Source organism: Bufo gargarizans, chromosome 1, assembly GCF_014858855.1.
Source record: "Bufo gargarizans isolate SCDJY-AF-19 chromosome 1, ASM1485885v1, whole genome shotgun sequence".
NCBI classification, from domain to species: domain Eukaryota; kingdom Metazoa; phylum Chordata; class Amphibia; order Anura; family Bufonidae; genus Bufo; species Bufo gargarizans.
The window spans coordinates 402,942,065-402,968,946 of NC_058080.1; the positions used below are offsets into that span (position 1 = coordinate 402,942,065).

Sequence of the window (26,882 nt, forward strand, 5' to 3'; positions counted from 1 at the left end):
GTTCATTGGCAAACTTCAGACGGGCCTGCACATGTGCCTTCCTGAGCAGGGGGACCTTGCGAGCCCTGCAGGATTTTAATCCAATGGTTTTCTTGGTGACTGTGGTCCCTGCTAATTTGAGGTCATTAACTAACTCCTCCCGTGTAGTTCTAGGATGCTTTTTCACCTTTCTCAGAACCATTGACACCCCACGAGGTGAGATCTTGCGTGGAGCCCCAGAGCGAGGTCGATTGATGGTCATTTTGTGCTCCTTCCATTTTCGAACAATCGCACCAACAGTTGTCACCTTCTCTCCCAGCTTCTTGCTAATGGTTTTGTAGCCCATTCCAGCCTTGTGCAGGTCTACAATTTTGTCTCTGACATCCTTGGACAGCTCTTTGGTCTTTCCCATGTTGGAGAATTTGGAGTCTGCTTGATTGATTGATTCTGTGGACAGGTGTCTTTTATACAGGTGACTAGTTAAGACAGGTGTCCTTAATGAGGGTGACTAATTGAGTAGAAGTGTCTAACCACTCTGTGGGAGCCAGAACTCTTAATGGTTGGTAGGGGTTCAAATACTTATTTCACTCAATGAAATGCAAATCAGTTGCTATCTTTTATTTAAAGTTATTTATTCGATTTTCCTTTTGATGTGCTATCTGCCACTGTTACAATAAACCTACCATTGAAATGATACTGTTCTGAGACTTTTCATTTCTTTGTCATTGGACAAACTTACAAAATCAGTGAGGGGTCAAATAATTATTTCCTCCACTGTGTATATATATATATATACATATATATATATATTTAAAAGAAAATTGGTGGCAATTGAACTTCAATCAATGATATGCAAAATTTTAAGAAAGCCAAAATAGTCTAATGTGTGTGTGTGTGTGTGTATATATATATATATATATATATATATATATATATCTACTACTATGCCTTATTATGACAATAGCATTCAATTATATTTTAAATGAATTTGATACCTGATTTCTCTCAGCCGACAAATGTCTCTGTTTAAATCCAAATCTGGTCTATTTCAGATTTCCTCTTTTATTGATACAAATATATACAGTACAGACCAAAAGTTTGGACACACCTTCTCATTCAAAGAGTTTTCTTTATTTTCATGACTATGAAAATTGTAGATTCACACTGAAGGCATCAAAACTATGAATTAACACATGTGGAATTATATACATAACAAAAAAGTGTGAAACAACTGAAAATATGTCATATTCTAGGTTCTTCAAAGTAGCCACCTTTTGCTTTGATTACTGCTTTGCACACTCTTGGCATTCTCTTGATGAGCTTCAAGAGGTAGTCACCTAAAATGGTTTTCACTTCACAGATGTGCCCTGTCAGGTTTAATAAGTGGGATTTCTTGCCTTATAAATGGGGTTGGGACCATCAGTTGCGTTGTGGAGAAGTCAGGTGGATACACAGCTGATAGTCCTACTGAATAGACTGTTAGAATTTGTATTATGGCAAGAAAAAGCAGCTAAGTAAGAAAAACGAGTGGCCATCATTACTTTAAGAAATGAAGGTCAGTCAGTCCGAAAAATTGGGAAAACTTTGAAAGTGTCCCCAAGTGCAGTCACAAAAACCATCAAGCGCTACAAAGAAACTGACTCACATGCAGACCGCCCCAGGAAAGGAAGACCAAGAGTCACCTATGCTGCGGAGGATAAGTTCATCCGAGTCACCAGCCTCAGAAATTGCAGGTTAACAGCAGCTCAGATTAGAGACCAGGTCAATGCCACACAGAGTTCTAGCAGCAGACACATCTCTAGAACAACTGTTAAGAGGAGACTGTGTGAATCAGGCCTTCATGGTAGAATATCTGCTAGGAAACCACTGCTAAGGACAGTCAACAAGCAGAAGATACTTGTTTGGGCTAAAGAACACAAGGAATGGACATTAGACCAGTGGAAATCTGTGCTTTGGTCTGATGAGTCCAAATTTGAGATCTTTGGTTCCAACCACCGTGTCTTTGTGCGACGCAGAAAAGGTGAACGGAAGCATGGAGGAGGAGATGTGATGGTGTGGGGGTGCTTTGCTGGTGACGCTGTTGGGGATTTATTCAAAATTGAAGGCATACTGAACCAGCATGGCTACCACAGCATCTTGCAGCGTCATGCTATTCCATCCGGTTTGCATTTAGTTGGACCATCATTTATTTTTCAACAGGACAATGACCCCAAACACACCTCCAGGCTGTGTAAGGGCTATTTGACCATGAAGAAGAGTGATGGGGTGCTGTGCCAGATGACTTGGCCTCCACAGTCACCGGACCTGAACCCAATTGAGATGGTTTTGGGTGAGCTGGACCGCAAAGTGAAGGCAAAAGGGCCAACAAGTGCTAAGCATCTCTGGGAACTCCTTCAAGACTGTTGGAAGACTATTTCAGGTGACTACCTCTTGAAGCTCATCAAGAGAATGCCAAGAGTGTGCAAAGCAGTAATCAAAGCAAAAGGTGGCTACTTTGAAGAACCTAGAATATTACATATTTTCAGTTGTTTCACACTTTTTTGTTATGTATATAATTCCACATGGGGTAATTCATAGTTTTGATGCCTTCAGTGTGAATCTACAATTTTCATAGTCATGAAAATAAAGAAAACTCTTTGAATGAGAAGGTGTGTCCAAACTTTTGGTCTGTACTGTATATACATATTTAACCATACCTACCTAGAACTGAATTCAGTTCTTTGGAGATGATACCGTGTTTCCAACAGTACATATAAATCTCCCTGAATCGGATCAAGTTTTAGGATGATGCTGCAGGTACACCCCAATCTTATTCCAAAACAGATACTATACACAAAGTATGGTTAATTGAATATATATTATATTAATTAATTAATTATCCTATAAAATATAGGTAAGGTTATACTATATCAAAATGTCAGCTAGCAGAAATCAGTTTCAATTGTTCTAAGATGGCTGCCTCCAATAGCTGAAAAGGTGGTCAAGTGGCTGGATCCGATGGTTTATGATGGCTTCAGGTCTCAAGATGTTTCAAGATGTTTTCTTCAAGATGACCATCCCAAGCTGATTCAAGAAGATGATCCCTCTGTCAGCCCATACCATCTTTTTATCCCATCTAAAATTGGACTGGCCTGGTTCGATCATTTACTTAGTGACATCACTTTATAACTAATAGGACCTCCCCTAGCGATTTCACAATTTAAGCCTTAATTTTATCCTAACACTAGGTGGCACTAAGGCTCCATATAAAAGTCTTGTCCTGTATATTTTCTTATTAATTTGAAGAACTGATAAACTTTAACTAAGGTTTCATACAGAACCTTGAAGAAAGAGACAATGAAGTTTATCTTTTGTCAAACATCCAGTCTCTTTCTAAATCTCTGACTAAACCTAATTCATTCCAAACACTAGAACACTCGTGGTCATTGTTTGGTAAAAAGACAGGGTTTGTGTATGATCACCTGTGTCCACATTTCTCCATTCAAGAAATCTTCAGGGAGAGAGATCATTAACTTACACTGTTCTCTGGGAGACATTCTGAAATGATATAGGAATTTCTACCTCAAGTCTAACCTTAAAATTAATATATCTATAATTACCACATTCTTAGTTATATAAAACACACATATTTAAATTGATGATATAAAAATCAAAATCCACTCATACATTGATTAATATAAAAACCCCAAAGAAAATTAGAGTCTCTTTATATCCATTTCAACTAACCTAAAACTCACACATTTCTACTTCAGTGTCTTATCTGGGTAAATACATTTTATTAGACCTGTCTAAATTTCTTTAAGAGCAGACTAAGTTTTATAAACAAAAGTCGTTATACAAGTTTAATCTCGAGTTAGTGATTCTAAGTTCACAAGGGTTTGAACTTATATTACCCTTTTGAATAAGACAAAATCAGACCAAAATAGCTTCTCCTAATGTTCCTATTCATATACCTGTATAGGCCTTATATGATGGACTCTTTTTATACTCAAAAGTTCTGACAAAACAACCTCTTTTTCTTGGGCAATTTTTGCTATATTGCTCATCTAAAAAAATTATTTCTATATTACATTTATATGTACTGTGGTTATGTAAACCATGACTGCTGTTGTAAAATTTAAGGTATGCCCAAGTTTTCCTCATGACTCTAGCCATAGAGATCCCACAAGTCTTTGTATTTAATGGTGCACTGTAGTTTTGCTTATGCTACAATATATCCTGCTCTGAAATAAATTGATGCTTCAGACGTAGAATCTTCATGAAACTGCCCAATCAGCTAGCATACAGTTTGATGTATCGCCTCATGTGAGAAGATGAGAGTGCCTGGCTTTTATCATTGTCTCAGGGTCTTGTCAGGCACTGTAGGTAGCTCTAACAAGCCTGGCAAAAAATAACATTTTCTTCATGTACTGTCCTGCTCCATTGCTAACGTCTACGTCTAGAGATGAGCGAATTTCATATTTTGAAATTCTTTCACGCTTCGTTTGGTAGTAAAAGCAGAATGGCATTATGGATTCCATTACCACAGACCATAACGCAATTCTATGACGAAATGCATAACGGAATGCCTTTAGAGGCATTCCGTTATTTATTCCGTCATAATAGAAGTGTATGGGCTGCTAAACGGATCTGTCCCGTTTCCGTTATGCAGGGGAGTCCTCTACTGATCCTGAGTCCTCTCCTGCATAACGGAAATGGGACAGACTCATTTTGCAGCCCATAGACTTCTATTATGATGGAATGAATAACGGAATGCCTCTATAACGCAATTAACATTTTACCACCAAACAAATTTTTGTTATAGCTCTATGAGTGATATGTATACATGTAGTTATTGGTTATTGAGTGGATTGAGTCCTGGGATTCTTAAGGCTAGGTTCACACCTGAGTGTTTTACAGCGCGTTGCTACGCGCTGTAAACGCTCAACAGGCAAAAGCCAATGTTTCCCTATAGGCATGGTTCTCATCTGAGCGTTTTACGAAAGCGCTGTAAAATGCCCTACGCCCCAAGAAGTACAGGAGCTTCTTTGGGGCGTATTGTCGCGTGTATTGTGGCCGTTTTTCATTGGATGCCTCTGTGGTTAATCACACAAACGCGCGTACTACGCACGTTCCCAAAATACAAAAACGCCCCAAAATACGCCTCAAAAACGCCCAATAAAAACACCTGTAAAAAGCGCTTATCGAATACGCTCAGGTGTGAACCCAGCCTTAGACTGCTCCATTAATGGTTGTCTTACCTTGTCTGTTTCCTTTAGTAACATCAAGGGCTGCATTCCTGGTACCCTCACTATTTTAATAGATGTTGCATGTACTTTCTGAATAGGCATGTATGTACCTCTTGAAATGCTGATAATAGTTCTAGTGTAGATGGTTACCAGATCACTTTACAACCTAACTTTTCTGATCTGATATTTTTTGAACGGCCTATAACAGATTTCCATGAAGTATTTTCAAGAGGACCGCCTTGTATGACCACTGAAAATCACCTTTATGTTTTTTTGTGCATGTTCACTCAGCTTTATCATTCTTTATGGTTACACTTGCAAATGATAATCTCCTTGTCCTATATTTGGAGGATGAGAGCACCCCTTAAAACCAAGCAGCATAGATAATAAGTGTGTTTTGTAGGAGATATCATGTAACTTGCTGCTTCAGTTTTGCACATGTAGGCTTACTTGGGAACAGAAAATAACAGAAGAAATGAGACTGTCAGACATATGTTTAATTTCCTAATAAAGATTTATTAGCACTCAGGACTACAGGGAGTAGTAATAACCTTTTACAAACGATAAAACAATGTTCTCTTCTGTTTGATCAGTTTAAAGTAAGTATAATCATATATTGTGAGGTAGCTATCTAGAGTTCAAAAAAGTGATTGTTAGTATGTTGCAGACAACTTATCTATAGCTGGGGCATTAGAGATACTGGAGGAAGAACTATGCAGAATAAACGGATAGTCTCTATCCTTCTTTAACTTTCCTTTTGGATCTGTAAGGTGGTGGAGGAGCACCTACCTTAATATAAGCACTGCTCCAATAAAGTTATGAGCGGTGCTGTCACAATAACACTGTAGAGCTTTCTCTGCCTGGAGAGAAAGCAGAGAAGATAATGCCGACCAGTGTGCAGTGGCACAACCCTACGAACAAATGAAAACATTGTTTTGGTCTATAAAGAGTGCAGTGTAGTACAGAGAAGATAGTACCGGCCCCCATGAATAACTACGGCTAAAACAGCTAGTGTTTTACCCACTCATTGGGCGGGCTTTGATAAAAGTACCAGACCAGTGCCATGATAAGCAGCGTAACCATGAGCCACATGATGTCACCAGACAAGGCGTGCAACAGTACCAGGACACTGCTAGGTGTGCGCTATAAGCTTTGTACAGCTTGTGTGAAAGTGGCATGGAAACACGCCACTTATTTTAGAATATTTTGAACCAAGAGATACCGTGTATAAAAATATGGCCTAATAGTTGAAGGGGTTGTCTGGGTTCAGAGCTGAACCCGGGCATACCTCCTTTTTCACCCAGGCAGCCCCCCTGACTTGAGCATCGGAGCAGTTCATGCTTCGATGCTCTCCTTTGCCCTGCGCTAAATCGCGCAGGGCAAAGGCATTTTTTGGAGATCCGATGACATACCGGCTCTCCATGGGGCTGCCGGGAAGCCCGCTGACGTCACCGGCACTGATGGGTAGGCTTTAGCACTGCCCTAGCCAGTAAAATGGCTAGGGCAGCGCTAAAGCTCGCCTATCAGAGCCGGTGACATCACCGAACACACTGCCGGGCGAAGCTTCCGCCCGGCAGTGTTTGATTGTAAACAATAGAGCCCTTGCCCTGTGCGATTTAGCGCAGGGCAAAGGAGAGCATCGGAGAGCTGCCTTCTCATGACATATCTACAGTTGTGTAACAGTTCAAGAAGTTCAAGCCAGGACAATCTACGCTGTAAAATAAGACCAAGATCTCTGTGCTAGCTGCGATAAATTGCAAGATAAAGCAATTAGAAATTGGGAGTGAAAGTTGCAGATATATGCAGCTTTCACTGAGACCCTTTTCTAACTGCAGTTGATTGGGGCTAGCACCATAATTCTAGTCTTGTTTTAAAAGTGAGATTGTCAGTTTTAAAACAAAATGTGGCTTGGATTTCTCAGCCTGAGATCTGGCCATCACTACTAAGAATGTACGAAATACATCCTTAGCAGGGGAAGGGTTAGAATGGAAGAAAATGTACATGCTTTACTACCGTACGTTCCCATACACCTTAGATACCTGTTTACCTGTTTTAGCCAACAGCTATCCCCCCTTTCCCCCTGATTCCTCTATGTACCTGCAGGCTTGGCTAGTAAACCACTGCCAAATACCTCTGGCTGCACCTTATCTACTTGAGGAGCAAAGGATTAGACATGATAAGATTCATAATGGCTCGCCCTTCCTTTCACTGACATCTGTAGAGGAAGAGTTGGAAGTCCCCCTACACATTTGAAAGTTATCTGGTCCTGCAGATTTAGGCAAGTTTAACCGACTGTTTTATATATACAAGGGCTTATATTGGTGAGACCAATTACTGTTACTTGTTTTGAGACTTGGAGTAGAAGGCTTGATCTTTTTTTATGTAAATTGTAAATATTCCAGAAGGGCAATTTAAGTAGACATTAAAAAGGCATATGAACCCAATAAATGGTTATCTAATAATGAACAGGTAATTAATGTAATAAGTGCTCTGTCGCATAAGTAAAAAGGTGCAGATAAGGTTACAAAGTAGAGATGACTTCCACCCAGTAACCTAATTAGCTAGTGTTCTTGACGGATTTGCAGCAAGCAAGTCTCATTTGTGCAGCACATAATATTAGTCATCTGAAAATAATAGGTCTACAAGCAATAATACAACACTGAATTATTCATTTATTTTAGTATTTTGTGTGTATTCCTAATGTAAGGTTTCATCATTTTGTTTCAATGACAATAAAAGAAAGGCTTCTTTTTCAGCATGTTGCATAACTAAAAGATATAATTAATCTTGTTTGTCCGTGCGCGACTTTTATGTTTCAAGGCTTTCATTAAAATAGGCTTAGGTTTGAGTGGTATGTACTGTATAATCATTGCTAATTTTATTTTTGCATTAGATTGTCAGAACTATGTCTAAATAGCTCTGAAAATGTTATTGTTCATTTTTTCTGTAGGCCAGAAGCTAGTCAGGCATATCATACTGGAATCACAATGAATAGTATTATTGAGGATCAGATGTGTTGTATAGTAGCTAATAAAAAGAGAATATGTCAAGTACACACTGAGCCATTGTTATATATTAAAGGGGTCCAGTGGCGTAGCGTGGGTTGCCATCACCCGGGGCAAGCCATGTATTGCGCCCCCCCCCCCCACCCCCAAACCTGTGGACTAGCCCCTTTTTACAGATAATGTAGTAAATGTCGACTGCAGTCCTATGTAACACCACAGATAACACAGTGATAACTCTCTGAGTACAGATAATGTAGTAGACGTCACCTGCAGTCCTATGTAACACCACAGATAACACAGTGATAACTCTCTGAGTACAGATGATGTAGTAGATGGGTGTGAGGCCCCAGATTTCAGAACACGCACAGTGTGCCCCCCAATACTGTGCTAGAGCCAGACAGATAGGAGGACCAGAGTTGAGGCACACTCATATATACTAATATTACAGAGGGGCCATTATATATTATAATACAGAAGGGCCATTATATATTATAATAATACATAGGGGGCTATTATATATTATAATAATACACAGGGGGCTATTATACACTGCTCAAAAAAATAAAGGGAACACTTAAACAACACAATGTAACTCCAAGTCAATCACACTTCTGTGAAATCAAACTGTCCACTTAGGAACACTGAGTGACAATCAATTTCACATGCTGTTGTACAAATGGGATAGACAACAGGTGAAAATTATAGGCAATTAGCAAGACACCCCCAATAAAGGAGTGCTTCTGCAGGTGGTGACCACAGACCACTTCTCAGTTCCTATGCTTCCTGGCTGATGTTTTGGTCACTTTTGAATGCTGGCGGTGCTTTCACTCTAGTGGTAGCATGAGATGGAGTCTAGAACCCACACAAGTGGCTCAGGTAGTGCAGCTTATCCAGGATGGCACATCAATGTGAGCTGTGGCAAGAAGGTTTGCTGTGTCTGTCAGCATAGTGTCCAGAGCATGGAGGCGCTACCAGGAGACAGGCCAGTACATCAGGAGACGTGGAGGAGGCCGTAGGAGGGCAACAACCCAGCATCAGGACCGCTACCTCCGCCTTTGTGCAAGGAGGAACAGAAGGAGCACTGTCAGAGCCCTGCAAAATAACCTCCAGCAGGCCACAAATGTGCATGTGTCTGCTCAAACGGTCAGAAACAGACTCCATGAGGGTGATATGAGGGCCCGACGTCCACAGGTGGGGGTTGTGCTTATATCCCAACACCGTTCAGGACGTTTGGCATTTGCCAGAGAACACCAAGATTGGCATATTCGCCACTGGCGCCCTGTGCTTTTCACAGATGAAAGCAGGTTCACACTGAGCACATGACAGACGTGACAGAGTCTGTAGACGCTGTGGAGAACGTTCTGCTGCCTGCAACATCCTCCAGCATGACCGGTTTGGCATTGGTTCAGTAATGGTGTGGGGTGGCATTTCTTTTGAGGGCCGCACAGCCCTCCATGTGCTCACCAGAGGTAGCCTGACTGCCATTAGGTACCGAGATGAGATCCTCAGACCCCTTGTGAGACCATATGCTGGTGCGGTTGGCCCTGGGTTCCTCCTAATGCAAGACAATGCTAGACCTCATGTGGCTGGAGTGTGTCAGCAGTTCCTGCAAGACGAAGGCATTGATGCTATGGACTGGCCCACCTGTTCCCCAGACCTGAATCCAATTGAGCACATCTGGGACTCTGGGACATCATGTCTCGCTCTATCCACCAACGTCACGTTGCACCACAGACTGTCCAGGAGTTGGCAGATGCTTTATCAGGAGCATGCACAGGCGTTGTAGGGAGGTCATACAGGCACGTGGAGGCCACACACACTACTGAGCCTCATTTTGACTTGTTTTAAGGACATTACATCAAAGTTGGATCAGCATGTAGTGTGTTTTTCCACTTTAATTTTGAGTGTGACTCCAAATCCAGACCTCCATGGGTTGAAAAATTTAATTTCCATTTTTTTTTTTTTGTGTGATTTTGTTGTCAGCACATTCAACTATGTAAAGAACAAAGTATTTCAGAAGAATATTTAATTAATTCAGATCTAGGATGTGTTATTTTTGTGTTACCTTTATTTTTTTGAGCAGTGTATATTATAATAATACACAGGGGGCCATTATATAGTATAATAATACAGAGGGGCCATTATATAGTATAATAATACAGAGGGGCCATTATATATTATAATAATACAGAGGGGGCTATTATATATACTAATAATACAGAGGGGGCTATTATATATACTAATAATACAGAGGCGGCCATTATACATTCTAATCCGTGTGGAGGGGGCACAGAGGAGGCAAAACCACTGTGTAGGGAAGAGCGAATTTCATGTTATAAAATTTGCTTGTGCTTCGTTTGGTTGTAGAAGCAGAATTGCATTATGGATTCCGTTACCACGGACCATAACGCAATTCTATGACGTAGAATGCATAAGGGAATGCCTTTAGAGGCATTCAGTTATTCCTTCCGTCATAATAGAAGTCTATGGGCTGCATAACGGATCTGTCCCGTTTCCGTTATGCAGGAGAGGACTCCCCTGCATAACGGAAACTGGACGGATCCGTTTTGCAGCCCATAGACTTCTATTATGACAGAAGGAATAACGGAATGCCTCTAAAGGCATTCCGCTAAGCATTCCATCATAGAATTGCGTTATGGTCCGTGGTAACGGAATCCATAACGCAATTCTGCTTTTACCACCAAACGAAGTGTAAATGAATTTCAAAATATGATATTCGCTCATCTTTACCACTGTGTGGAGGGAGCACAGAGGAGACAAAACCCACAGTGTGGAGAGCGCACAGACGAGGCAAAACCACCTTATGGAGTTAAAATACCTTGTTAGGGGATGTACTGTATGGTGAGCACTGTAACTGTGGGTGACTTTATAAAAGCTTCTAGCAGCTCTCACACCCCTCATATACTCCACTACAAACTACATAAAAATACAGCCCCCAGACCCCTCACCAGAAATCACTGACCATAGCATACTGTAAGTGCCTGCACTCTCCCTGCTCTGGACGCTGCTCTGCTTCTCCTTACAGCCCTTTTCCTGCATCTGGCACAGTCTGTAAGGGGCAGGAGGAAGCGGTCACATGATCTCATGACGTCATGCCCTCGAAGAAGCCAATACATTCTAGACCTGTCCTAATGCCTATGAGGCAGAATGGAAATGCCTGCTTCCCTCCTTTAAAAAACGCCTGCTGCCGGGCGCCCCCTGCAATTTGGCGCCCGGGGCAACGGCCCCCTGGCCCCCCTCACGCTACGCCCCTGAAGGGGTCAGACCACCCTTGATCATCCTAATATTGCTTGGAGAAGTGGTCATCAGAGACAGCACTCAACATGGAACAATACACAGAGGAACAACAGACAATGCATACTTAAATCCATAGGGGAACTGGGTAATGCACAAATGTGCCAGGTCCTCCACTTTAAGAGAAACATTTTGTAGCAACTGTCTAATTTGGATGATGCAGGATGGTCCAGAATAGAGGACGCCTATTATCTCAGTATGCTATAATAAGGAATTTAAAAGGGATTAAATGTGTCATTTTATAACAATCTTGATTACATATAATAAGCAGCTCAAAGAAGAGAGCTATGAGATAAAAACCAGAATAGATCCAGAGAAGTGAAGAGGGAGTACTATTCCTTAAAGTCAAAATGATGTAACGGGCGTGGACCCACTATATCAGTGATGGTGAGCCTTTTAGAGACCGAGTGCCCAAACCGCAACCTAAAACCCATTTATTTATCACAAAGTGCCAACACGGCAATTTAACCTGAACACTACAGTCCAATATAGTATATCTTCCATGTACTTTATCATTTAGTGATAATAGCCTGCCTACATCCAATGTGCTGCCTGTGCTGTTCATAGTGCGCCATGCGATGATGAATGGCAGAAAAAGTCTAAGGCATACTGGTACGCCTTAGACTTTTTCCAAGGTGTGGGTGCTCACAGAGAGGGCTCTGAGTGCCGCCTCTGGCACCCGTGCCATAGGTTCGCCACCACTGCACTATATCACTGAACAAATTTGATTAAGGGCTACTCCTAAAAGCGTTATCTGAGTGGCCCACCTGGTCTTTGCCCTTTTACTATTGTATAGGGTCAGTAGGTCAAGGCAGGCAGCACAGGGTTTATGCGATGAACAAGCAAAGGTCAGACATGGAGGGTCAGAGGACAGAAATTACTTTGCAGGCTCTAGAAAAGTCCCTTATTTATCAGGCACAAATCCACTGGAAAAGGTGCCATAAATAATTCAGGTAAAGCAACAATTGGCTGGAGACAGGCCATGCATAGGCCCTTAAAGAAATGGGGAAAGGGGCAGGCACTAGTGAGCAGAAGGCGGAGATGGCCTGAAGAGACCTACAGCTTGAGACAAGCCCGCTGGGAGGGAGCACAGAGATACCGCCTGTCACAGACCACTGGCAACACAGAGCTCCTGGAGGAGTGAGTATTTTGCCAGCCATGCCCATGAGGAAATGCCAGGGGGCACAGACCAACAGCTTTTAGTATCCGCTATGCCCACTCCTTTTTGGTCCATACCAGAGATGAAATCTCCTGTCAGTGCGGACAGGTGCCTGCTGTATGATACAGCTGGTACCCACCAAGTATGGAGCGGGCCCGCTGCAGAGGCCCGCTCCATAGATCTCCTTACTCATTATGGTGTACACATACGTGATAATGCGTGAAGGGGTTAAAGATGGCATCTACTCCAGAGCGGAGTGAGCACCAGAGCCATCGGGTGCCTGTTGTTTCTGATGCCTAGGCACTTCTATGCGGCAGCCAAAGATAGCCGAGTGCTAGCTCAACTATTTCTGTCGGGCACATGGAAGTGCATAGGAGCAGTGGCTGGTCATGCGCAGTGTGCTCCCATTCACTTCTATGGGGAGAGCGCTTTGTGGTGGCCGGACCGGAGTCCTCCAGCCACCACTTTGGCCTGCTCTGTACTCAATATAGTTGCAGGTTCCAGTGGGGACCTATCAGACAATGAGGGCATATCCTAGTGATATTGTCTCAGATGAGACAACCCCTTTAAGCGTTTAATAAGATGATACCCATACAAGTTTGTGAAATTTCTTCCCTCCTAGATATTCCACTGTATTAGGGTACTTTCACACTTGCGGCAGGACGGATCCGACAGGCTGTTCACCATGTCGGATCCGTCCTGCGGCTATTTCGCCGTGCCCGCGGACCGCCGCTCCGTCCCCATTGACTATAATGGGGACGGGGCGGAGCTCCGGCGCAGCACGGCGGTGCACGGAGAAAGGCCGCCGGACTAAAATTACTGCATGTCAGGCTTTTTAGTCCGGCGGCTTTCTCCGTGCACCGCCGTGCTGTGCCGGAGCTCCGCCCCCGTCCCCATTATAGTCAATGGGGACGGAGCGGCGGTCCGCGGGCACGGCGAAATAGCCGCAGGACGGATCCGACATGGTGAACAGCATGTCGGATCCGTCCTGCCGCAAGTGTGAAACTAGCCTTATTGTAACGTTGAAGTGTTTAGGAACCAGCAACTCAGCCACAAATTGGCAAACCATGTAAAGTTACAAAGCAGGTTCACCGAGTGCCAAGGTACAGGCTTTACTGACCCAGTAACTACAGAGTTCAAAACCTCATCTACCATTAACATCAGCACAAAAACTTTATGCTAGGAGATTCATGGCATGAGATTCCAAGACCGATCAGCTGCATGCAAGCCTTACATCACCAAGCACAATGCCAAGTGTTGGACAGAGAGGTGTAAAGCATTCTCTGTCCAACATATATTCTATATCTGGGAGTCTGGGTTTGGCGAATGCCACAGAACAAAGTTTGGTGGAAGAGGGATAATGTTGTGGGCTTGTTTTTCAGGGGCTGGCCTAGGCCGCTTAAGCTGGCAATACATAGAAGTTGGTTGATAGATGATAACCATTTGACCAAACAAACACTCGTTGAACGTTTGTTTCACAGACAGAGCCATACACATTTTAGTACATACAGTTGCAAGAAAAGGTATGTGAACCCTTTGGAATTATATGGATTTCTGCACAAATTGGTCATAAAATGTGATCTGATCTTCATCTAAGTCAGAACAATAGACAATCACAGTCTGCTTAAACTAATAACACACAAAGAATTAAATGTTACCATGTTTTTATTGAACACACCATGTAAGCATTCACAGTGCAGGTGGGAAAAGTATGTGAACCCCTAGACTAATGACATCTCCAAGAGCTAATTGGAGTGAGGTGTCAACCAACTGGAGTCCAATCAATGAGATGAGATTGGAGGTGTTGGTTACAGCTGCCCTGCTCTATAAAAAATGCACACCACATCTGGGTTTGCTTTTCACAAGAAGCATTGCCTGATGTGAATGATGCCTCGCACAAAAGAGCTCTCTGAAGACCTACAATTAAGAATTGTTGACTTGCATAAAGCTGGAAATGGATATAAAAGTATCTCCAAATGCCTTGCTGATCATCAGTAGATGGTAAGACAAATTGTCTATAAATGGAGAAAGTTCAGCACTGCTGCTACTCTCCCTAGGAGTGGCCATCCTGTAAAAATGACTGCAAGAGCACAGCACAGATTGCTCAATGAGGTGAAGAAGAATCCTAGAGTGTCAGCTGTAGACTTTCAAACGTCTCTGGCATATGCTAATATCCCTGTTAGCGAATCTACGATACGTAAAACACTAAACAAGAATGGATTTCATGGGAGTATACCACAGAGGAAGCCACTGCTGTCCCAAAAAAAAAACATTGCTGCACGTTTACAGTTTGCACAAGAGCACCTGGATGTTCCACAGCAGTACTGGCAAAATATTCTGTGGACAGATGAAACCAAAGTTGAGTTGTTTGGAAGAAATACACAACACTATGTGTGGAGAAAAAGAGGCACAGCACACCAACATCAAAACCTCATCCCAACTGTGAAGTATGGTGGTGGGGGCATCATGGTTTGGGGCTGCATGGCTGCGTCAGGGCCTGGACGGATTGCTATAATCGAAGGAAAAATGAATTCCCAAGTTTATCAAGACATTTTGCAGAAGAACTTAAGGCCATCTGTCCACCAGCTGAAGCTCAACAGAAGATGGCTGTTGAAACAGGACAACGACCCAAAGCATAGAAGTAAATCAATAACAGAATGGCTTAAACAGAAAAAAATACGCCTTCTGGAGTGGCCCAGTCAGAGTCCTGACCTCAACTCGATTGAGATGCTGTGGCATGACCTCAAGAAAGTGATTCACACCAGACATCCCAAGAATATTGCTGAACTGAAACAGTTCTGTAAAGAGGAATGGTCAAGAATTACTCCTGACCATTGTGCACGTCTGATCTGCAACTACAGGAAACGTTTGGTTGAAGTTATTGCTGCCAAACGAGGTTCAACAAGTTATTAAATCCAAGGGTTCACAGACTTTTTCCACCTCCACTGTGAATGTTTACAAGCTGTGTTCAATAAAAACATGGTAACATTTAATTCTTTGTGTGTTTATTAGTTTAAGCAGACTGTGATTGTCTATTGTTGTGACTTAGATGAAGATCAGATCACATTTTATGACCAATTTGTGCAGAAATCCATATCATTCCAAAGGGTTCACATACTTTTTCATGCAACTGTATTTGCCGTTAGAGTTGTTCAAATTGCCCATACACATTCAATGAAATTGGCCGATGGATTAAAGGTCTTTGAACTAAATATCTTTTGTCCGACTATCAAACAAAAATATTAAATGTGGACGACCACTTTTCAAACAACAATGGACTATCATCTGTCAGCTAAAATAATCATTCATTTCAACAAACTACTGTTTTAGTTGAAATTGTTCATTTTTGTCAACTTTAGACTAATGTGTATTGCCACCTTCAGTTCTATTGAATATCCAAGACATTTTGGACAGTTGTATGCATTCAAGTTTGTGGGAACAAATCAAGGTCCATAAAGGCATGGTGGGTTGAGTATGGTGTAGAAGAACTTGACTGGCTCGCACAGAGCCCTAACATCAACTCCATTGAATACCTTTGAGATGAACTAGAAGGGAGATTGCAAGCAACTCCCTGTCCAACATTGGTGTCTGACTCACAAATGCTCTTCTAGATGAATGGGCAAAACTTCCCACAGACAGAAAGGTGAAAGGCTTCCCAGAAGCTGAATTAGCTGCAAAGCAGGAACTCCATATTAAAGCCTATGTATTTAGAATGGGATGTCAAAGAAGCTTGATGTGTAATAAAACTTTTGTCCACAAAGTGTGTGTTGGTGGTTACCTTGAATTTAAAATGTTGTGCTGATGTTTCAGACTGCAATGTCCTTTACTTAACCCCTAAGTGACCAGCCTGTTTTGGGCCTTACTGACCAAGCGTTTTTCTTCATTTTTTCATCGTCGTGTTCCAAGAGCTATAAGTTTTTTATTTTTCTATAGCTTCTTGTCTTCCGGTAAGTCTCCGTCTTCTTCTTCTCGTCCTGTCTTCTCTTTCTTTCTTGTGCAGGAGACAGATTGTCATGAATGACGTCACCGCCTCCTGCAAAAGAAAGCTCTGCCTGGCCGTCTTCACTTACAACGCAAGCGCACTATGCTGAATCGTAGTGCACATGCGTGGGATTGCCGCCCGCTCTCTGCAGTGTACAGACTTCTATGTGGAGCCTGTACTGACTCCTACACAGCATGGTGTAAGCGCTGTGCAGGAGTGACAGCATAGCGATCAGCCACAGAGGCTGATCGCTATGCTGTGCATGTCCCAGGGGGCACTTTGGATGGCAAACAGGGGGAAATGGATGGCACAATGGGAGCACTGGATGTCACAAGGGGGCAATGCTTGTCACAAGGGGCAATGGATGGCAAACAGGGGGCACTGGATGACACAATAAGGGAACTGGATGGCACAAGAGCGGAACTGGATGGCAAACAGGGGGCACTGGATGGCACAATGGGGCACTGGATGGCACAATGGGGAAATGGATGGCACAATAGGCACTGGGAGCATAATGGGGCACTGGATGGCACAAGAGGGCACTGGATGGCACAAGGGGACAATGGATGGCAGAATGGGGCACTGAATGGCAAATAGGGGCACTGGATGGCACAAGGGGCAATGGATGGCACAAGAGGGTAATGGATGGCACAATGGGGGCACTGGATGGCAAACCGGGGCACTGGATGGCACAAGGGGGGCAATGCATGGCAGAATGGAGGTACTGTAGATGTCACTGTTATGTGGGCACTGTGGATGTCACTTATGGGGGCACTGTGGATGTCACTGTTATGGACGCACTGTGGATGTCACTGTTATGGGGGTGCTGTTGACATCACTGTTATGGGGGCACTGTTGACATCATTGTTATGGGGGCGCTGTTGACGTCACTGTTATGAGGGCGCTGTTGACGTCACTGTTATGGGGGCACTGTGGATGTCACTGTTATGGGGGCGCTGTGGATGTCACTGTTATGGGGCGCTGTGGATGTCACTGTTATGGGGGCGCTGTGGATGTCACTGTTATGGGGGCGCTGTGGATGTCACTGTTATGGACGCACGGTTTAGGTTTTGCGGTCTGCAAGTTCCACTAAATAAGGTTACTGTCCGTCTGCAATTCACTTTTTTTTTTTTTTTTTTTTTGCAGTCCCATTGAGTTTTATGGGTTTTAGATCTGCATTATGAGGACCAGAATAGGGCATGTTCTATCTTTCGCAAAAACTGATATACAAATGTGGAAAGCACATAGACGTCATCAGTGTGTTTTTTACATCCATATGTCAGTTTCAGTAAAGACAGAACATGGATTCTGGTCCTCAAAATGATCATAGAAGATGGGATTAAATACATACTTCAGCAGGCAGTATCGCACACAACAAGCTCTGTATAAGGCACACATACAGGTTAGGATTAGATACAGATGTGTTTGGAAGTTCTTGCTGCTTCCAGCTGTTTATCACACTCTCTGGAGATGGTGAGGGAAGAGCCCGTGGACTGTCAGTGATGAGTTTAGATACACAGCTCAGCAGGCTGTATCACACAGGATAGGATTAGATACAGATGTGTTTGGAAGTTGTTGCCGATTCCAGCTGTTTATCACACTCTCTGGAGATGGTGAGGAAAATGCCCGTGGACGGTCGCTGATGAGTTTAGATACACAGCTCAGCAGGCTGTATCACACAGGATAGGATTAGATACAGATGTGTTTGGGTGTGCTTGCTGCTTCCAGATGTTTATCACACTCTGGGGATGGAGAGGGAAGAGCCCGTGGACGGTCGGTGATGAGTTTAGATACACAGCTCAGCAGGCTGTATCTCACAGGATAGGATTAGATACAGATGTGTTTGGGTGTGCTTGCTGCATCCAGCTGTTTATCACACTCTGGAGATGGTGAGGGAAGAGCCCGTGGACGGTCGGTGATGAGTTTAGATACACAGCTCAGCAGGCTGTATCACATAGGATAGGATTAGATACAGATGTGTTTGGGTGTGCTTGCTGCATCCAGCTGTTTATCACACTCTCTGGGGATGGAGAGGGAAGAGCCCGTGGACGGTCGGTGATGAGTTTAGATACACAGCTCAGCAGGCTGTATAACACAGGATAGGATTAGATACAGATGTGTTTGGGTGTGCTTGCTGCTTCCAGCTGTTTATCACACTCTGGAGATGGTGAGGGAAGAGCCCGTGGACGGTCGGTGATGAGTTTAGATACACAGCTCAGCAGGCTGTATCACACAGGATAGGATTAGATACAGATGTGTTTGGGTGTGCTTGCTGCTTTCAGCTGTTTATCACACTCTGGAGATGGTGAGGGAAGAGCCCGTGGACGGTCGGTGATGAGTTTAGATACACAGCTCAGCAGGCTGTATCACACAGGATAGGATTAGATACAGATGTGTTTGGGTGTGCTTGCTGCTTCCAGCTGTTTATCACACTCTCTGGAGATGGTGAGGGAAGAGCCCGTGGACGGTCGCTGATGAGTTTAGATACACAGCTCAGCAGGCTGTATCACACAGGATGGGATTAGATACAGATGTGTTTGGGTGTGCTTGCTGCTTCCAGCTGTTTATTACACTCTGGAGATGGTGAGGGAAGAGCCTGGGGACGGTCAGTGATGAGTTTAGATACACAGCTCAGCAGGCTGTATCACACAGGATAGGATTAGATACAGATGTGTTTGGGTGTGCTTGCTGCTTCCAGCTGTTTATCACACTCTCTGGAGATGGAGAGGGAAGAGCCCGTGGACGGTCGCTGATGAGTTTAGATACACAGCTCAGCAGGCTGTATCACACAGGATAGGATTAGATACAGATGTGTTTGGGTGTGCTTGCTGCTTCCAGCTGTTTATCACACTCTGGAGATGGTGAGGGAAGAGCCCGTGGACGGTCGGTGATGAGTTTAGATACACAGCTCAGCAGGCTGTATAACACAGGATAGGATTAGATACAGATGTGTTTAGGTGTGCTTGCTGATTCCAGCTGTTTATCACACTCTGGAGATGGTGAGGGAAGAGCCTGGGGACGGTCGGTGATGAGTTTAGATACACAGCTCAGCAGGCTGTATCACACAGGATGGGATTAGATACAGATGTGTTTGGGTGTGCTTGCTGCTTCCAGCTGTTTATCACACTCTGGGGACGGTCAGTGATGGGATTTAGACACTGGGTGAGAAGTAGATTCATGTCTCTGTGCAGAAAGATGGACACAGGAGTTGTAATGGGTGTGGCTGCTGCAGACAGAGCAGTGTGGGGGGCGTGTCCAGCCTGTGACTCATCACTGTGCAGTGCAGCCAGGCTTGTGTATCAATAAAGTTATGTATTCAGCAAAACAAGAAGGGGAGAAAGTAAACAGATCTGCCAGGATAATGTGATGTCTTCCTGGGGGGAAAGAAAGCTCAGACATGAAAAACAGGTATTGGGGGCATATGTAGGCATGGTGAGGCGTGTTAGGAGCACATAAAAAGAATTTTGATTTTGGGACCGGACAACCTCTTTAACTTTTAGGCCTAGTGTTCAGTGTGAAAACTGCAGACTTATATACATTTTTTTACATATACTGTGGTGACAAGGGAAAACTAAAATTAGTTTTGACACTTAAAGGGTGGTGCTGGAGCTGTGGCAGAAAGAGAAGTTCATCATATGTATGTTTGGATACAGCAACAGGTAGTGTTAGTCAGTAAGCCATAGCTCTGACTCCTGCATTTTATCACACTCCAAATGGCCAATAATCTAGTAATAAATGGTAATATTGTATGTTTTATTACTCTTATGTAAGTAATCAGGCTTCTCAGATGAAACTTAAACTATATTTATTGAAGTACAATTTCTGAATTTCCTGACATTTTCTATATTCCTTTCAGTTAATAGGTAATTCACTATGCATTTAATTACTGGAAACTTGGAAACACTGTTATACACTTATCAATTGTAGGAAACCTATGAGTGTGTCCCTAGAAGAAGTTAGAAAAGCTGTATATATATTTCCTGGAAATTCTGAGAATCAAGTGGGAATAAAATAAACTTGTAAAAAAGTGGTTGGAATAAATGACTTTTTACAGGAACAGGCAGCCTGCTTTCACTATGGAAATGTCCATACTTACCTGCTATCTGCAGCTCCGGTCCCGCATATTGGCTCCTGTGTGTCTATCTTCTGGTCTGCGACTTGTTTACTTCCTGTCCAGCATAGGCATGATCATCTGTTCCACTGCAGCCAGTGACTGGCTTCAGCGGTGACATATCCACAAAATAAAAATTACCACTAAAGCCAGTTAATGGCTGCAGCACAACAGATGAGAACATGATTATGCCCATTCAAGGGATGAATTAAACAAGCTGCAGACCAGAAAATAGAGACATGGGTGCCGGCACGCAGGACCAGAGCAGCAGAAAGCAGGTAAATATCCTTCTTTCCATAGCAGAGGCAGGCTGCAGGCTCCTGTGAAAAGTTACTTATTCCCAGACAGCCCGTTTAATTCTGTCTACCTGTCTAAGGCTACTTTCACACTTGCATTTGGAGCGGATCCGTCTGGTATTTGTACAGACGGATCCGCTCCTATAATGCAAACTATGGTATCTGTTCAGACGGAACCGTTTGCATTATATTTTACTAAAAAAGTCTAAGTGTGATTTATATTCAGACGGATCCGTCCAGACTTTGAAAGTCAATGAGGCGGATCTGTTTGAAAAATGCACTATATTGTGTCACCTTCGAACGGATCCGCCCCCATTGACTTCTATTGTAACTCTGGACAGATCCGTTTGCCTCCGCGCGGCCAGGCGGACACCCGAACGCTGCAAGCAGCGTTAGGGTGTCCGCTTGCTGAGTGGAGTGGAGGACAGACGGTGCCATACTGATGCATTCTGAGCGGATCCGCATCCACTCAGAATGCATTAGGGCTGGACGGATCGGACGGGGCTGCTTGTGAGAGCCTTCAAACGGAACTCACAAGCGGAACCCCGAACGCTAATGTGAAAGTTCCAAGATGCAGGCAGACTGCAGGCATGCCCAGTAGTGAACTTCCTCCCCTGGTCTTCACTACTGAGCATGTGCAGCACAGTTTCAGGTATTGTAACTGAGGGCCTTGGAGCAGCATGAAGATACCTAATGTCCACATAGAGGACCTGTCCATAGAATGGCTTCTGATGGAGGGTCATGTGACCAGACAAATTACCTCCATGTGATGCCACACTGCATCTGCACTAAACTTCCAACAAAACAAGTGCAGACAGCAGGTGCAGTGTATTTGAATGGAGGAGGCAGCACATAGAGGTGATCTGTCTGGTCATATGACTCTCCATCAGCAGCCATTTTATGGACAGGACCTCTATATGGACAGCACAAAAGATTTTGTCAACACAGGGGCATACCTTATGAAACATAGAAAATGGTGAAGAATTTCAATAAAGACTATATTAGTAACTGTCATATAATCATCTTAAAAACACATTGGTCAACAGTAACCAGAAAGTTGCCATTCCTTTAACGTTTCTAAATGTGTATGAAAGTTAACAAATAAAGTACTAATTAAGGCCTCTTTCACACTTGCGTTGTCCGGATCCGGCGTGTACTCCACTTGCCGGAATTACACGCCGGATCCAGAAAAACGCAAGTGAACTGAAAGCATTTGAAGACGGATCCGTCTTCAAAATGCTTTCAGTGTTACTATGGCAGCCAGGACGCTATTAAAGTCCTCGTTGCCATAGTAGTAGTGGGGACCGGGGGAGCGGTATACTTACAGTCCGTGCGGCTCCCGGGGCGCTCCAGAATGACGTCAGAGATGCCGCATGCGCATGAATGACGTGCCATGTGATCACGTCATCCATGCGCGTGGGGCGCCCTGACGTCACTCTGGAGCGCCCCGGGAGCCGCACGGACGGTAAGTATGCTGCTCCCCCGCTCCCCAATACACTTTACCATGGCTGCCAGGACTTTAGCGTCCCGGCAGCCGTGGTAACCATTCAGAAAAAGCTAAACGTTGGATCCGGCAATGCGCCGAAACGACGTTTAGCTTAAGGCCGGATCCGAATCAATGCCTTTCAATGGGCATTAATTCCAGATCCGGCCTTGCGGCAAGTCTTCAGGATTTTTGGCCGGAGCAAAAAGCGGGGCATGCTGCGGTATTTTCTCCGGCCAAAAAACGTTCCGTTCCGGAACTGAAGACATCCTGATGCATCCTGAATGGATTTCTCTCCATTCAGAATGCATTAGGATAAAACTGATCAGGATTCTTCCGGCATAGAGCCCCGACGACGGAACTCTATGCCGGAAGAAAAGAACGCAGGTGTGAAAGAGCCCTAACTATATTAATAAGAGAGAGTATTTTTTTAAAGTTGATGTCGTAGTTGGTACATTTCTTCCAACTCCGCCCAAAACTAGCTTCGACTCCAACTCTACAGCCATGGTATGTAGCTACTAAGCTCGCTCTAGTGCGCTCTGACCACTGTATAGTAATATTAAGAAATTAATCCACACAGAATTGTGGTACCAATTATGTAAAAAGATGACGATTTAGCCAGACATGAAAACTTAAAGGGGTTTTCTGGGATTTTAATATTGATGACCTTTCCTCAGGATAGGTAATCAATATCAGATCAGCGGGGGTCCGGCTGGATGAAGGGAAGGCTACAGCTGTTATTTGTTTGTTTACTTGCTCGCCGTTGCAGCGATAAGCAGGTGTAATTACAAGCCGTACCATTCATTTCAATGGGACAGCTTGTTCCTATTCAAGTTTATAGGAACAAGCCGTCCCATTGAAAAGAATGGGACGGCTTGTAGTTACACCTGCTCGCTACTGCGCTGTCTACAGACAGCAGGTACACAAACAAGAGAAGGCTATGCTCGCGTGGAGCGCGGCCTTCCCTTCATCTAGCTGATCATGGGGGTGCTGGGTGTCGGACACCCAAAATGGTGTGAGATCAAAAAAAATTATGGAACACTTACAGCATCTGCTGCCAAAGGCATTATTTTACTGCAGCTGTCACATGCCATACACCTACATGTCACAGTGACATTAACTCGCACAGTGATGTGCAGAGGTGTATTACGGTTCACGTGACCACTGCAGCCAATCACTGTCTTCAGCGGAAAACCTTGGCCTTATTTATTGCTGGTACTTGGATGTTTGTAGTACAGGTAGTCAGTAAAAGCATTGACATGTTTGGTGTTAGTGCTTTTATTGATTACCTAGAGATGACCCTTTGTCATGTGGAATAGTATTAAAACATATTTGCTTTACACAATACCATTAGATTTCATGCTGGTGTTTCAATGTAATCTGCTTCGGTCTAAGCTGCATGTGGATGGCTTTTTAACATTTTGCCTAATAATCATTATGAATGTGGAAAAGATTTTGAAAGCTGAAATTTATGAAATGGAACCAGTACAACCTCTGGTTTCACAAATGGAGCACATACACTGTACAAATGGGCTTAACAGTTCATTTGACACACATGAAGCAGTGGGATAAAGTGTAAAAGTAAAAGCTTTTATCTCACTTTTTTTTTCTCAAAATGTGGATTATCATCAATATCACATTTTTTTCCTGCCAATCTACATGCACTATCAGTGCCCAGTGACTGAAGACCTATTACGGAATTCTTTTTTTTATGCTCTAGTACATCATTTGTGAAACTACTGAAGTTGGCTGTCCAGACAGGTATGTATTAATGTTCTAAAATGCATTTTTGTTTTTCTTACAAACCAAACAGATACAGTAAAATTCACAACCATGTTTTCTTTTCTTTCTTCCCCCTCTTTCCCTTCTTGCTCCGTTAATTGCATTATACCCTTTTCATTTTATGCTATCTACATGCTTCCTTTTTTTTTTTGCTTCTTTTTATGAATCTTTTCTCCTTTCCCTTTTTCCTTTTTGTTTTCCTTTTTTCCTTGTACCCCCTTTGTACTCCTTTTATAGTCTCTTTAGACGAAGATGATGTTGCAGCTGAGTTGAACCGAGAGCAGAATGAAAAAACTATTCGCAGCACACAGACAGCTCTGCGAAACTTTAGAGAGTTCATCATCTCTAAATACCCAATGGAGACCAGAGAAATCTACATGATGCCTTGCAAAGAACTAGATGATTACCTGGCGTCTTTCTTTGTAGATGCCAGGCAGAAAGATGGGTCAGAGTATGAGCCAAACAGTCTGGCCAATTATCAGTGTGGCCTAGAACGGTATCTGAAGGAGCACAGGTATGGTTATAGCATTACCAGAGACAAGGAATTTAGGAGGTCACAGGAAGCTTTAAAACAAAAGCAAATTGAACTACGATGTAAAGGAAAAGGGAACAAACCCCATAAATCTATGAAGCTCACCTTTGCTGATGAACTTATTCTTCGCAAGAGAGGTCTTCTGAGTCGCTACAATCCTGAAGGTTTGCTGAATCTTGTCTGGTTGAACAACACCAAAGCTTTTGGACACTGTACTGGTTTTCATGGTTCCACACTAAAATGGGGGGATGTCAGGCTTCGAATATTAGAGACTGGATTGGAATTTCTTGAGTGGATGGGCCAGGAAAGCCCTGATGCAAAGGTCAAAAGAGCTGGGACAGAATGTAGAGTATATGCCACACCACACTCACCACAAACTTGTCCTGTGCAGGACTACAAAGAATATGCACAGAGAAGACCTCCAGCAATGCGTTATGAAGATGCTCCTTTCTATCTGTCCATCAAGCCAGTTGTTAACCTAGCTGCCCTTCACTGGTACAACTGTCAGGCTCTTGGTAAAAACAAACTGGCCAAAATGGTGAAAACAATGTGTGAGAAGGGTAACATCCCTGGAAGAAAAACCAACTTTAGTGTATATCAAAGCTGTAGTACTCTTTCGGAAGCTCAAAGTAATCAACTGGTCCTAATCTGTAACAATTTAAGCCAACAAGCTGCCCAGTCTATGGCAACTCACTCGGGGCCTGGAAACTTTATTGTTTCAGCCTCTTATGACTCTTCCTCAGACACAGCTTGACATGGAACTGTTAAAAGATCACTACAAGGCCTAGTTAGGATTTTAGACTAGCATTATGAATTAAGCTGTGATTGAATGTTTGAGTCTGGCCCTCTTTTACTGTTAGCTACCTTAGAAGCAAAAAACTATGTAATATATTTTATTGTGTTTTCTCTCATTACAAGTCTGTTATTTGAACTAGTTTTTGTATTGCACCTACAATAATGTTTATACTGTAGTGGTCAACCAAAATGCATGTTGTAGCCTGGAAAATTACTTTTGAAATAATACTTATCCCTTGAGTGGTGAGCACAGAACAGGCTACATTTTCAAGAAAGGGTGCTATAATTTGAATATATGATCCTCAAAGTATTACTAGAAGTAGGCTCATGCTGCAGCCAGTCCTCTAGCTCCTGAATGCCTGAGTGACCTGAAACACTGAGACAGTACTGACCTAGAAGTCTGTATAGCGGCCTTTTGTCTTCTGCACTTGATTACATTAATTAAGCTCTATGCCTTTCATGGACTGAAAACATTGAGATGCATTTTAACTTTTTTAATTAATATTCTTTTATTTTTTTGGACAAATGTAGGATTTTAAATGTAGAATTTGTACAACTGTAGCATTAAGGGTGCATTCACATCACCGTCTAGCTTCCCGTTCTCATCCATCAGAAGAAAGAGAGAGAAAAAAATGGATCCTGTTGCATCAGCTAGGCATAGGATTTCATAGGATTCGGTTTTTTTTACAGGATCCTGTAACAAAACGAATCCTGTTGCATCAGTTGTCATCCGTTTGAGCCATTTTTGTCTGAGATCCGTTTTTTAGATGGAAACAAAAGTACTGCATGCAGTTTTTTCCTGTGTAGAAAACGGATCTCAGATGTAAATGGCTCAAACGGATGACAACTGATGCAACATGATCCCTTTTTTACTGGATCCAGTTTTTTTCCCCCCTCTCTCTCTCTTCTTCTGACAGATCAGAAGACTGGAAAGCTAAACAGTGATGTGAATCCAAATATAATTTATAGCAATATGCAATGGTGTTTATGGCGTGAAGACTGTTCCTCAATTCATCTGCACTGTTGTGAGCCTGAGCAAGGCCACAGCCACATACTGTATATGTATGTCATTCATGAAACTGCAATCACAGTGGCATGTGAAACTACTGAAATGTTATGTTTTTGACCTTCAAAATACAGATGAAAATCTGCATATTTTTGTGTGATACCAAGTTTCTTCTGTGAAAAGTATTCACTGTTGAAATCTGTTTTCTC

The 26,882-nt window shown here is 43.1% G+C and overlaps 1 protein-coding gene across 2 annotated transcripts in view; it reads left to right on the forward strand.

The window, feature by feature from the left end:
• Positions 1-26,882, forward strand: part of LOC122921271 (uncharacterized protein KIAA1958-like) — a 153,802-nt gene that overhangs the window by 104,183 nt on the left and 22,737 nt on the right. The window contains exon 3 of one of the 2 annotated variants that reach the window (XM_044271253.1): positions 24,578-26,435. The exons of the other annotated variant lie outside the window; for it this stretch is intronic. Within the exon in view, the coding sequence (XP_044127188.1) occupies positions 24,578-25,626 (1,049 nt within the window). The 3' untranslated portion in view covers positions 25,627-26,435. Of the gene's footprint in view, positions 1-24,577; positions 26,436-26,882 lie in introns of those variants that run through there. 2 annotated transcript variants of the gene reach the window in all.